At 41.8% G+C, this 14,861-nt stretch overlaps 1 protein-coding gene across 5 annotated transcripts in view; it reads left to right on the top strand.

Annotated features, from left to right (window-relative positions):
* Positions 1-14,861, top strand: part of HOOK3 (hook microtubule tethering protein 3) — a 366,964-nt gene that overhangs the window by 65,649 nt on the left and 286,454 nt on the right. For all 5 annotated transcript variants that reach the window (XM_033916879.1, XM_033916887.1, XM_033916867.1 and 2 more), the window contains exon 3: positions 12,840-12,912. In XM_033916879.1, the coding sequence (XP_033772770.1) occupies positions 12,840-12,912 (73 nt within the window). The remainder of the gene's footprint in view (positions 1-12,839; positions 12,913-14,861) is intronic.

The following is a 14,861-nucleotide window of genomic DNA, read 5'->3' as shown; positions in this document are numbered from 1 at the left end:
TGTGGAAATTTGGGTGGAAATATTGTTTGAAGTTTTGTTAATTTTTTTGTGATAATTATTGGTGGAGATGAATAGTGAAGTGATAATGGAATATGGGAGATAAGGTGAGTTAGCAGCCGTTAAATCATATAGACAGCAATACCCTGGAGTTACGGACTGCTTGCTGTCAGTGGATTTAAGGAGTGAGATTGTGAGTGATGTGAAAATGGGCTATGTGAATATGAGATCTGCATGAAATAAGTTAACAATTTATGACTTGCTGGAGACTGACAAGTATGATGTGTTATTTTTTTTTTTTAAGTTCAATACTTTTTATTGAGTTTTATGAAAAATACAAAAGACAGTCCAAATACAGGTCCAAATACAAGTCCAAAATCAAGACATCTAAACGAAATCACTTAATATAGCACATAGTCAGCTACCGTCTACAGTAGTTGGATCAATCATTCTAAGAAATCCAAAGTATCTGAATTGCCTATAAAAGAGTAAGAGAGAAAAAAGGAAAGAAAAGAGAAGGAGAAGAACTAAATGAAGAAGGAGAGGAGAGTATAGATAAAGAGAAAGAGAAGGAGAGGACAGGAGTGTCTATGAAGCCGAACGAACATAGGAGTCCAAGAATTTCCAAGGCGAGTTACATCGCACTAAGTTCATGGAAAGTCGAGCTATGTTTTTCTTTTCATATGCATATGATTCAAATTTATGATACATGCTCAAAGAGTTCCACCAAAAGGTATAATCTAGTAGCGAAGAGGTCTTCCAGTTTTTCAAGATGTGCATAAGGGCAGTCACAAACATAGTATCAATAAGTTTAGGAGGACAGTTCGAAAGCGCAAAGCAGGGATGTTGAGATCGAAGAATTATAATGTCCAAGGAGATTTCTTCCGAGCAGTTAGTGATATGCTTTATGGTGTCCCAAATGCGAGTCCAGAAGGAGCGAACTGGAGTACAGTGGAAAAGCATATGATCAAGGGTTCCGGCTTCTTTCGTACAGTTCCAACATGTCGAGTCTTGTTTTAGGTTAGCTTTCCACATCCGAAAGGGAGTCCATACTGCATTCCACATGATGAAGAACATTGATTTTGAGACTCTGGAGGATAGGAGAGGACGATTTGTCGAGGACCAAAAAAGATCCCAGTCAACCTCAGAGAGCGGGATTGTCAGCATAGAGTCCCAATGTTTCATGGAGTGAGAGGAAAAGGTGAATGAACAATCTCTAAGAATACTATAAAATAAAGATATTGCTTTACCTTTTGATATAGCCAATGTGGACCAGTGGCGTATAGTGCGAATGTATGACAGAAAATCAAAACGTAGAGACACAGAGGATATTGCTCCAGTAAGGGAGAGCCATTGTGAATATGTAGAGGGAGGCAACGATTAGGCAGAGCAGAGTGTATCAAAGGGAACAAGAGAAGTTAGAGTAGTTATTTGGTGAGGAAACCACAACCCAGCCCGCTGCCAACGTTTCCATGAAAATGACTTCCCATTAATTTGGAGTTTAGGGCTGTTCCAGATGGACATGAATGGGCTATCCTTAATTGAAATCTCTGCTATCGTATCCAATAGATGAAGGGCATGCTGCGTTGCACTCAACAGGGAATATTTCCTCAATTGTCTGGGAACTGGAACCGTTGTCAAACAGGAAACAGGTAACGGTGTACATAAAAAACGTTCCATCTCAAACCAGGCTGGTGGATCCTGGGGACATGGATCAGTAATCCAATAAGCTTCATATTTGGCCATTGATGCAATGTAATAATAGTAAAAATCTGGTAGATTTAAACCACCATTAACTTTAGAGGCTTTCAGCTTAGCTAGAGCAATACGGGGCTTTTTCTTATTCCAAACAAATTCAGATATCTTCGTATTAAGCCAGTGGAAAAATGTCTTTCTGCATAGAGATGGGAGCATTGAGAGTGTGTAATTTATTTGGGGGGCAAGACAGATAGAGTGGAGACCAGCGAGATGTTGTGTTCAGGACTAAGTTTTTAATTTTAGATATATTTAGATCTTGAGCATGAACTGGATCTTTATGTATTAAAACACCCAAGTACTTCACAGCCCCACTCGACCATGGAAAGGGGAATTGAGTGAGATCTGAAGGAGAGATGTGATCATTGAGAGGAAAGATCTCCGATTTCTCCCAATTGACTGAGTATCCAGAGAGCAGGGAGTATTGAGAGACGATGTTAACTAGAGCAGGAAGAGAACCAGCAGGATCCCGGATAAAGAGAAGGACATCATCGGCATATGCCGCTAATTTGATGTGGCGAGTAGAGGTGGAGATACCTTTAACTATGGGGCATTGACGAATGGCAGAAAGGAGAGGTTCCAGGGCTAAATTAAATAATAAAGGCGAGAGTGGGCAACCTTTGCGAGTACCTCTGTGGAGTGAAAACTTGTTAGAAAGAGAGTTATTAATTAAAATGCGGGCTGTGGGTTGTCGATACAAAGTTTCAACCCACTCCGTGAAGAATGGACCAAAATTATACCACTTCAAGATTCGGAAAAGAAATGGCCACTCCACACGATCGAAGGCTTTTTCGGCGTCGATAGCCAGGCCAATTACAGGATCTGAAAGCGTTTTAGCGTGGGCATTAATATGATGGAAGAGGCGTAGGTTATCACCTATAAACCTTTGCTTAATAAATCCTACTTGATCTTTGTGGATTAGGGAGGGGATCACTTTATTGAGTCTCAATGAAAGAAGTTTTGCCATAATCTTATAGTCTAAATTAAGAAGAGAAATGGGGTGAAAATTTTTAACCAAGGTAGGGTCTCTGTCAGGCTTGGGAATGACTACTATTGTGGCCTCAGTAAAATTGAATTGTTTATCCGGAGTGGAGTGAAGAAATTCATAATAAGTATGAAGCTGAGGGGCCAAAAGAGTGCGAAATTGCTTGAAAAACTCGTTAGTGAAGCCGTCGGGACCAGGTGCCTTACCATTGGGCAGGGATGAAATTGCAGTTTCTATCTCAGCTATAGTGATAGGAGAATCTAATTCCATTTTTATAGAGTCTGATAAGGACGGATGAACCAAGAAGGCAAGAAAATAGTCTATCCCAGAATCAGAAGCAGTGTATTCGGATTTGTATAAAGTAGCATAAAAGTTTTCAAATTGAGAGGAAATCAGGGATCTGGTCTTGACCATCTGCCCTGATGGGTTTTGAACAGCCGTAATATGTAAACGTTTAGATTTAGTTTTGAGGTATCTGGCCAAAGGACGACCCATGAGGTTGTCACCCATGTAGTGACCCGAGGTTGAAATAAAAATGTCTCGCCTGGCCGTACAAGAAACCAAAGTGTTGTATTCGTATTTAAGATTTTGAATACGTTGATGTATGGATGGGTCATGAAGATGATCAGACATGTGTTGTAATTCTAACGTTTTGATAGAGGATTCTAAGTCTTTCTCCTTTTGTATAGATTGTTTCTTTTTCCAAGAGGCAAGTTTGATCAATTCACCTCTAAGTGAGGCTTTGTAAGCCTCCCAAACAATGGAAGGGCAAATCTCAGGATCTTTAGAATTAAGTTCAAAGAATTCAATAGTAAAGGATTTAATTTTGTCAGCTATTTCAGTGTCTAAGAGTAGGGTATTATTTAGTCTCCAAGAGGAGGATTCTTTGCGAGGAGCAGAGATAAGTAGGTGTAGAGAAATGGCCGCGTGGTCTGTAAGAGAAATCGGATGAATGATGGTGTTCGTCAGGTCATGAGTAAGAGAGGAGGATAGCAGGAAAAAGTCAATTCTTGTATATGTATTGTGTGGTGGTGAAAAGTGAGAGTACTCCCTCCCTTTTGGATTGAACAGTCGCCACGGATCCACAAGAGAGAAAGTGTCTTTGAGGGCATGTAGGGCTGCGAAGGACCTGGATTTTGAAGGTTTACAGGATGATGATCTATCAATATAAATATCTTGAACTTGATTGAAATTGCCTCCTAGTACCAGAGAACACGATCCATATTCTACCAATGCTAGCTGAAGGTCTTGGAAAAATTCTGGGTGATCCAAAACTGGAGCATATATGTTAAGGAGCACAAAATAATAATAATAATAATAATAATAATAACTTTATTTTTTGTATACCGCCATACCCAAGGAGTTCTAGGCGGTTTACATTAGATTAACAAAAAATTACAAGTGGTTTAAAAACAATTGAACAATATTAGAGGCAAGCAATAAATAATAAGTGGTTCGAAAACAATTGAACAATATTTGGAGCAAGGAGGTAGAATGAAGTTAGGAGAAGAGAGGGGGGTGGGTTGGGGGGGAGGGGGTGGGAAGGTTGGGAAAAGAGAGGTGGAAGGGGGGAGGAGGAGATTGTTGTTCATTGGAGAGGGGTGTTAGGTGTCTTGTCCATGGAATAGGTGAGTTTTGAGAGCATGCACCAAACACCATCTGCCCTCTGTATCTGTCTTAGAGGAGTGAATGATAGGAGAAAGTTTATCATTAAACAATATTGATACCCCATTTTTCTTACGTTGAGTCGCAGGAGAATATAAGTGAGTGGAATATCCCTTGAGTTGGAACTTCAGAGCGGCAGCAGGTGGGAGGTGGGTCTCCTGCAGAAAAACCACATCTGGGTGTTTATTGGAAATATAGTTAGTAATCTTTTTCCTCTTAATGGGGTGGTTTAAACCATTCACATTAAAGGAAAAAAACATGCACGTCAGCCATAAGCCTTAGTGAGTATTACTGCAATATAGTAGATATTACCTATGTTCAGAAAAAACAGATAGCAAAGAGGATGCATAAAAAAGACACTCCTGTCAGAAAGCAGAGAAAAGAGAGACAAGAAAAAAAAAGAAAGAAAGGAGAGAAAGCTAGAGATGTCAGCACGCAATGAAGTCATAAAGGACCACATTGCTGTGCATGTAGTAAAGCAGTTCAAGGGTGCTCCTGTGAGCACAGAGATATTACACAAATGAAACAACTAGCAAACCCCACACCCATACAGTAGCAATAACATGAAACTGGTGTGCCTTTCAGAGAAAACAATTGAATGCATTTACAACAGTAGGATAGAGAAAACAGATTTAACCATCAGCAGCTCTCCACGTCAGCGCATTTTTAAAGAGTCAAGAAAGGCTGCTAACTCATCTGGATCTGTATATGAAGTAGTATGATTGTTGTAGGTTACTTTCATCCTGGCCGGGTACATAAGACCATATTTGGCTCCTATGTCTTTGAGCTCCTGACGGTGAGACAGAAAAGCCTTTCTCTTCAGTGCAGTAGTCTTGGCCAGATCTGGAACAATGAAAAATTTTCTGCCTTGGTAAAGCAACTGGGGTTTAGCTTTTGCAGCAGTAAGGATCTGCAGAGTGTGTTGGAATCTAAGCAGTTTAGCTACTATGGGCCGAGGCGAAGTAGCATGTGCAGAGAGATGAGATGGCACGCAGTGAGCACGTTCTATTTCCAATGGAGGAGAAAAAGCTAGTCCCAGGGTTTTAGGCAGAAAGTCAGACAGAAAGGAGATCATATCAGAGCCCTCTGTTGATTCAGGTAATCCAATAATCCTCAGATTAGACCTTCTGCTGCGATTAGAAAGGTCCTCAATGTCACGTTGCAGGGTGGTGATCATTTTGTCATGTTTTTTCACCAGCGCTTGTGTGGTCTGCAGATCCGCCGTTTTCTCTTCCAGGACATCAAGGCGGTGGCGGGCATCGACGAACTGAGAGTTAAGCGCTTCAATTTCCCCTCTGAGAAGTTTTGTTTCCTCGACCTGCTCCTGCACTATTGAATGAATGGAGCGCATTTCTTTTAGGAGCAGGTCGAATGAAGCCTCGTCTCCCCTTAGCGCCATTTTCTCAGGCGTGCTCAGGTCAGGTTTGGGCCTTTTACCGCCGAGTGGCGCGGGTGTTGCAGGCTCCGTTTTCGCCGGCTTCGGAGGCGACATTACATGCGCTGGATCCAGAGAAATGTCGGCGGTAGCGGCGGTTTTGTTGTTTTGTTTCTTGAAAAGCACTTTAATATAAAAGTCGGGTATGGTGTGGGGGAGCAGTTAAAACATGCGTGCGATCTCCGTGGCAGTCAGGCTCCGCCCCCCAAGTATGATGTGTTATGCATAGCAGAATCTTGGTTTTTGAAGACTGATATTTGTGGCAGTTTTGCCCTGCAGGTTTTACATGGAATTGGACGAGTGGAGTTAGGAAATGGGGAGGAGGGGTGGTGGTATTTTGCCAATTAGGATTAGATTTTAAAAGGGTAGGTGAGATGGTGAATGAGGTGGGCGAATGTGTAGTGTTACAAAATGAAAGTATGATGGTATGTGTGGTATATCTCCTCCAGGAATTATGACACAGTCGTATATGGCCATTTGGGGGAAGATGGGCTGGAGTGGGCTTCAATGGCTGGGAGGATGTAGATGGGCTGGTGTAGGTTTTGATGGACATTTCGGCAGTTGGAACCTAAGCACAGTACCAGGTAGAGCTTTGGATTCTTGCCCAGAAATAGCTAAGAAGAAAAAAATTTAAATTGAATCAGGTTGGGCAGATTGGATGGACCATTCGGGTCTTTATCTGCCGTCATCTACTATGTTACTGTGTTTTCCGTTTTTAGAATTTCTTATGTCTTTATGTTTAATGGGGGATTTTTAATGTGCATATTGATATGGCTATGGAGAACAATGGTGATAGTGTATTATATTCTGTGATGTCAGCTCTGATGCTATCAGTTAGTGAAGGAGAGTATGCACAGAGCAGGACATATGTTAGATTTGATTTTTTTGGCTCCTGATCTTATAAAGTTGTTAGATGGAAATCTTATTGTGGAGGAAGTAGTATGGTCAGATCATGCATTGTTAACTTTTCATTTGAGGCCAGGATTGAAGTTTCCAAATTTATTCTATATTTGATATACCGACCATCAACAAGAAAAAGCCAATGATTATGAAAAGTGTATGTCCCTCCTTTGATGTAATACAGTTGGCTAACAAATGGATACCTGTACTAAATAAGCTGTGCTTATAGCTTCATCCAATGGTGGTGTTTCAGGTAGTAAGCCCTTCATTCGAACTGCTACATCATAGAGGGCATTTTTGCAGTATAAGTCTGGTTATCGCTCAACAAAATTCGACTAACAAGATTTGATTATCCAGTAAGAGATTCTCTCTTTTCTTCATTGAAGATACAATGCCATCAGCTATTAACCCTCCATTTTTGTTCACGCAATATATCAAGCTCTTCCATTTCAAGAAGAATTTACCTGGTGTTATTATTTTCATCAACAAATCTAACATTAATAGCAAAATAATTGACTCTTTGACGTGTGCATGCATCCATTTTTATGAAGACAAAATGTCACTTCAGATTTTTTCGTAGTTCTTCCTTTTTACATTTGGTCTCTTCAATTATAAGTTTCCTTATACTTTCTCTTTCTAGAGAAACACCAAGTTTTTTAGCCATTTGTCCATGTAGGCCTAAAAAGGCTGGTTGTGAAAAGGAGGATAGCGGTACACTATTCTTTACTACCATTTCAATAATGTGGATTTTGAATTTTTCTGATGTCATTGTTATGATAACTTTGTCAGATGTAAAGAATCTTCTTAGTTGTGTTTGGTCTCCAGTAGATTTCTGAACATTTTTTATCTCAGAAGTAGATGGAATATTTTCATTGATATCTTTCTCATTCACGACTTCTAACAGTTTAGGATGAAAACGCTGCAAGTGTCTTTTCAAATTTGATGCTCTTGTAAGTGCATTCTTGTTAGACCCACTGAAACTGCTAATTTTTGCATCACATTGTTTTCACCATCATCTTCAAGAATACATTGGCACACATAATGTTTCCCATCACTTAATAATGTAAAGTGCTCATAAACAGTAGACTTTATCGTGTTTGTTGAAATACTTTTTGCCATTGTGAATGGGGTGCCGCTTTCACTAAAATATAAATATAAAATGTTATACTAGCTAGCATATTCTTTGATTTAAATACAAACTTACACATTGTCGTACAATGATTGTACAACTCTCCTACCTGGGTATAAGCAAGGAAATGCTTATATAGAAGAATCATAGTAATCAAATATGAATTTAATTTACAAAATAATAGAAGAAAAAAGATAAAAGGGGGAAATGCAATGTTAGGCTTAATGATGAGCAAAAGCAAAGTTCATGCAATATAATGACCTACTGTATTTTTTGCTCCATAAGACACACCTGACCATAAGACGCACCATAGATTTAGAGGAGGAAAACAAGAAAAAAAAACCCCATTCTGAACCAAATTCTCCCTGCCAGGCTCTGCACCCAACCCCACACTCCTTGCCAGGCTCTGCACCCTGTCCCCTCTCCCTGCCAGGCTCTGTACCCTGTCCCCCCTCTTGTGGTCTAGTGGTAGGCTGGGACAGGGCAGTGCCTAGTGGCTGGCAGGCAGGTAGGGACAGGGCAGGCAGTGAAGTCTTTCTGTTTCCTGCTGTCACCACCTAGTCTCAGGCCGAGCGGTTTTCCAACGCTAGGTAGTGACACACTTCTAACACCTGGCGTGAGCCCCTTTAAAGTAGGGTTACCTTGCAAGCTGGATATCCCTGGAACAGCTGAAGTGTGTTTTATTCCAAACAGTCCAGTAGTCAGAATGGCTTAAATCAGACCTGAGAACTTTATTAGGCTACTGGCTTCAGCAACACAAAATAATCCCGGTTTCCCCGGTGGCATAAAGTTTTCACAAAAACAAGTATTCTTCAAAATCAAAACATAATCCACACTGCTCTGGACTTTCTCAAATGCACCACAGTCCAAGCATTTCTCTTCACCAGAGTTCATTCATTAAGTAGGCTAACTGCCCTCAAAGTCCCAGGTTCTTTCAGCTTAAACAGTCCTGCTAAAAATAGCTATCTGGAAATCTGTTTCCTTAAGTTTGCCATGCAGGTAACCAGCAGGCTAAACGGAGCAGTCTTTAAGTTAGCTTTCTCCAGCTTCTAAGGCACACGGGGTTAATTGTATTTTCACAGTTGGCTATGATAACTAGCTGTCAGCTGGGAACATGCACGGAGGTTTGGAAATATGATACCAAACTAATACAGTCTACTTTCCAGCACAGCGTTTGAAACAGCTTACCTACAGTAAGTACAAAAACATCTCAGCTCTTGTGCTTTACACAGACAAACGCTCAGAACAACACTTGGCAGTTTGCATCACTCTAACTTCTGCCATAACATTTTCTCAGGTTCCAGCGTGACAGCAGAGAAACGGTAGGCAGAAGAAACTTTCTCTCTGCACTCACATTTCTTTAAGAAATCTCCATTGGCTCCTGCTGGGTTTCACCTGAGGTATAACTTTCTCCTATCACCATGGGTTCAGGCATACATGATTCCAAAGGAGAGTTTCTAACCTGTTCCTCTTTCATGTCCCAATCAGTCAGAGAAAGGGGCACTGGCTGTTTCCAAGCTAGTTCAGCTTCATGCTGGGATTCTGGTTCCTGCTCTGCTCCTGTCCCGAGGGATCTGCCGGTTCCTTTTGTGCCACTTTCCTGCTGCCTTGCTAAGCTCATTACAGAGCCTCTGTTTAAGCTGGGGGAAGAAACCACTCCCCTTTAGCTGCAGGGGGTGAATTTCCTTCCCTCTGCTTGAATTGCTCTCAAGGCACCCTGCTGTGCTGCTTTCTGCTTCCCAGCACCTGGCAAACAGCAAGGTAAAACTTTACTGCCTGGTTTCTGGACAGTATCAGAGAAGTCACAGCTTTCCTGTTCTACTTCCATTTCTTCACTGTCCATAGGATAGTCGGCTGATCTACACCCCCGGGCTCTGACTTGGTCAGCCCTTCTGCATCGGGGCTTGTAATTCCTCCCATATTTCTCTGTGACAAGACTTTGGGATGCAGGATTGTCAAACTGCTCAGCTTTGGAAAATGCACATCTCTGATACCGTTACATTTTTATTTCCTTTTTTTTTTTAAGCAATTCACATGTCCAGCACAAGGCCTCTTGCTTCAGCTCTACATTTGTTGTACATTTAAACAAGTGATTAATTTACCATAATTCCGGCACCTTTCAGCAGGGCTGGGAAGCCTCCTGATTAATTTAATTCTGGCAGGAGGGTCCCCTATCCCGGTACCTTTCTGCAGGACCCCCTCCCCCCGGTACCTTTATGCAATCCTGGCGGTCCAGTGCTGCATCGAAGGCTCCGCTGCTGGACGGCTGCCTGAGTCCCCATCTGCCGCGGCAGTGAGAGGCAGGTACGAGCCCCGAGCGCGCCTGCCTGGTCCTGTGCCGCCGCCGCCCGAATGGTGCCATTGGTTCTCTGACAGCACCATTCGAGAAGTAGAAAAGTATGATCGCTCATTGAAACTGACTAGAAGAAGCCATCCTTGTTTATCCCGAGATTATTAGTGATGTGGCTAGAACCGTAACAGCAATGCCACCCACCCAAGTCAGTGTTGAAAATAATCAAGTCAGATTTAAGAGCATCTATGAAAGAGGATCTGGCAGAAGCAATTCAGTTTCTTAGAACAACACTACATTGAGTTAGTTTTGGATTGCATTTAACAGCTATTCTACTCTACAACTATATTCCAAGTTTAATATATAAACTGTTTTAGGTTTTCCAGCTTTTGCTTTTGTTCATGTAGTTAAGCTTTGTTTTTGTTTTAAAACTACCAAAGAATGTGGTTCATATTTTTAAACTGGTAAAGTTCCTGTTCCTGATTTTTATGCATGCTATTTATGCATGCTATGCCACTACTTTATAGCCACTTGATAAAAACAAGAAATAAAACATTGTTTTCATTATTTTTGTCTGTTTTAACTGGGCAATACAGTAGAGCATCAGCTTCCTAGCCAGTAGTTCTGTGGTTATATGGCGTGTATGTTGCCTTCCTTCAATCAACGTGGAAATACATTAGCATATTAAATACAGAGGAGTCGGAGTCGTGGGTGCCAGAAACTGAGGAGTCAGAGTCAAAGATATATCTACCGACTCCACAGCCCTGGTTGTCCCCCCCCCATTTTACCATATCAGCTATTTTTTCTTCCATTTGTATCTTTGCTTTCATGACTGTTTGACCAGCTTCACTTAATTTTTGCAGATATTTTAGCCTGTCTTTCTCTTTCTGGGATCTTAGTTTATGAAAGCTAATCTATTTTTCCTTACTATTCCGTTACTACTTCTGAGAACCAAAGCGGCCTTCTTTTCCTCTTACTTTCATTTATTTTTCTTACAAAATGGTTTGTTACTCTTACAATAGCTCCTTTCAGTTTTACCCTTCTTTCCTGCTTCTTCCAGATGTTCCCATCCCAACAGCAATTCCTTGATGTAATCCCCCATCTGAACAAAGTTAGTTTTTTGGGTTTTTTTTTAAAGTCTAGAAGTTTAACTTTTGAATGAGCCTCTCTACACCTGTCTTAAGGGATGTAGGTGCCCTCTGCTTCACTGATTTCCTTAATTAAAGGGCTCCAAGGGGCAGCAGTGATGCCCACTCATTCCTACCTGTTGTGGTCCTTTTTTTTACAAATGCCATTGTCCTAGGTACCACAGTGAGCCACAGTGAGCCTGCTGGGACAGAGAGGGAAAATACCTAAGAGTACCTGATTACTATTCAATATAATGTAAACTGCATTGGGTGAATCTCTTCATGAAAAGGCAGTTAATAAATCCCAATAATAAATTGCTGCTGCAACCTCTAGCAAGTACCACTAGAGTGCTTCCTAGAGGATGTGGCAGCCATTTAATAAAATGTGCGGCAATGAGAAGGAGCTAGTGGGCATTGCTCCTGCCTTTTGGATCCTACTAGACCATCAGAACTCTACTAGGTAGATGCTGAGGGGCTGGGGGAGAGATAGAGAAGGAGGGGGCACCTGTAAAGAGGATGCCGCAACCTAGAAGTACTGGCCAGTATACAGACCATTGCTTAGTGGCTAAAGTTAGGACAACATTTTGGCTCTTTTTGCTAACTTCAGCCTGCTAACTGGTTCAGTAAGCAGGTAAATATGATTCCTAACCAGTTAAGTCCTGGATCTGCCCAAGCACTACCCAGGAACTGCCCCCAACACTAACAGGATATTGTAGGGGTGATCTATGGTGATGCCAGGTAAAGTGCCACAGAATATCAGCACTAGGCGGTCGTGCCTGGTTAAATTGCTTTGAATATTGGATGGATATTGTACAGATGAAATCTGACTTAATGTTTAGAATAGCAGGCAAATCCCACTGCTGTTTCTTGTGATCTTGATCAAGTTATTTAGAGATCCTTTTACCACAATTTTAAAAGGCTAAAAGTGAAATATACTGAGGCATCCTGTGGTAACAACCCAATGTGCACTCGCAAACCACACATTGAAACATCTTTCTTATATTTTACAGAGGGGGCAAGTCTTGGGGCAGAGAGTGACAGCGCAAATCTGTTTGCACAGCCACATTATTTCTGTTGACTAGCGTGAGATTAATGCTTAAGCTCTTACCACCTTCAAAATGGGTGGCAGTAAGGGCTCGCTTGATAATTGTTTGTAATGGCTGTGCGCTAATGGCAACATAAGCGTGTGGTCATTAATTTTGAAAATAGAAAATCAGCCATTTTCTGGTTGTAGGAAAAAACTGCAGAAGGGCACGCACAAGCTACTTTACCACAGTTTAGTAAAAAGACCCTTTAACCTTCCATTTTATTTATATATTTAAAAATGTATAGCCTGCATATCCAAATTTAGACTGTAGGACTCTGGGGATAGGAAAATGCATACTGTACTTGAAGTAATTCCCTTTGAGCTACAACTAAAAAGAGGCATGAGCAAAATCTGAAATCTTTTCCATTCCCCTACTGTCGGAGGGAAGAACCCCATCAGACTGTTTACAGTGTACTTAAATAGAAAGCCCATCAAATTAAAATACTTTTTAAAACATTTTTTCTTACAGAGATCCAGTATACTTTGATGAAAATTGGCTTAATAGAATCAAAACAGAAGTTGGTGACAACTGGAGATTAAAGGTATAATTTTATCAAAGTGTCTATTTCTTTCAGAATAATTTATTTATTCATTTATTTAAAAATATATATACTGTATAATAACTATGCGGTTTACAAAATTACATGCATAAATATTTAAGAAATGCTAAATATGTTTCAACAAGACAAACACAAGAAGACATTAACTAACAGTATCATTATTAAAATCTTTTAGATTCATCCTACAAGAAGGAAAAACACAAGATCTCATAAAATAATTTACAGGACAGGAAAGCATTAACAGAGAATAGCATTAGCACAGAAAGGCATTGTGTTGTGTTCTTTTTACCTGTTGATTCTGAATGTAACACAACAGATAATTTCTAGTGTGAATGTAACTAAAAATATATTTAAAGGGTTGTATGTTTAGAGATGCGGGGATTAGTGCCATCTGTAGCAGAAATAATTGTGATGGTGGTAGGAGAATTTGTTAAGTGTAGTTGTTCATTGGCTCTTTGTCCTGGGTGTCCTTTGAATAATATTCTGGAGAGAGTTTTGTCCTGAATAGACTAATGGAAAAATGATCACCCATGGGGTGGAGCTAAAATGGTGACATGAGTGGTAGCACTGTCAGTTCAAGTGTCTCACATTTGCTTTTTGTTATTGCTTACTGTTATGCGTCATACAAAGTGTAAGGGAGTGAAGTTCAGAACTTCTTCCAGTCGAACATGCACCATATTTTTTGCTATATAAGACACACCTGACCATAAGATGCACCCACCTGTAGAGGAGGAAATCCCAAGAAAAAAAATTTCTACCGCCCTGCCCTGTACCCCCTCTGGTGATCTAGTGGTAGGCTGGGACAGGGTCTTATAGAGTGAAAAACCCGTAGACAGCCCCCCCCAGTACCTTTTAGAAATCTGTTGCTGGGAACCAAGCATCTGAAACAGAGGAAAATGCACTTTTCATTGTGCCCCAACTCACAGAAATAACCTAAAGTTCAGGACTGTTTTCACTCCCTCCTTCTTCCTTCCTGCCTCTCCTTCCCTTCACCTGTCGCCCTTCCTCATTCTCCAAAGTGATGCCACATGAACATCTCCACAGCAACAACATCGCAGTGCCCCCTTTTATTAAACCACGCTAGCGTTTTTTAGCGCCGGGAGCTGCTCTGAATGCTGCGCGCTGCTCCCAATGCTCATAGGAACTCTATGATCGTAGGGAGCATCGCAGGGCATTTAGCGTGGCTTCCAGCACTACAAACAACTAGCGCAGTTTAATAAAAGGGGGCCTAAGAGCCGGACCTCTGTCCTATCAGCAGCAATAGCCAGTCTAGCAGGACTCAGGCCTCGTCACCCGGCGGCGACTGAATGTGGACGGCTGCCTGGCACTCCCTGACAACAATTTACCTCATTGCGGGATTTCTCCTGCCGGAAGCACTCGCACAACCAGAGCCAGCGGCTCCAGAACCTACTGCCACCCCCTCCCTGCAGCCTAACCCAGTCATGCGGGGTGGGGTAGAAATATGAAATGTGTTGCAGCCAATCAGAAAGTGCTCCTTACCCCATCTGCTGCTTGTGCGAGTGAAAGAAAGCTCCCGCCTCTTGCCTGGGCTGAGCCTTGAGTATCTGCGCATGCTCAAGGCCTTCTGGCTCTCGTTCCCTTGGAGAGAACGAGATCTCGGAGAGAACGAGAGCCAGAAGGCCTTGAGCATGCACAGATGCTCAAGGCCCAGCCCAGGCAAGAGGCGGGAGCTTTCTTTCACTCGCACAAGCAGCAGATGGGGTAAGGAGCATGTCTGGGAGGAAGGAAGGGCGGATGCCGCTTTCAGCATGGGGGTGCGATGCAGTTCTCGAGGGTGGAGGGGGGGTTTGCGATGCCGGTTAGAGCAGGGGGAGATGCTCGTGTATCGGAACATGCTCGGTTTGCGAGACAAAAGTTTGCTAAGTGTTTTGTTCGTCTTGCAAAACACTCGCAAACTGGGTTACTCGCAA

Source organism: Geotrypetes seraphini, chromosome 1 (genome assembly GCF_902459505.1).
Source record: "Geotrypetes seraphini chromosome 1, aGeoSer1.1, whole genome shotgun sequence".
Classification (NCBI taxonomy): domain Eukaryota; kingdom Metazoa; phylum Chordata; class Amphibia; order Gymnophiona; family Dermophiidae; genus Geotrypetes; species Geotrypetes seraphini.
This window is presented reverse-complemented; position numbering and strand designations above follow the sequence as displayed.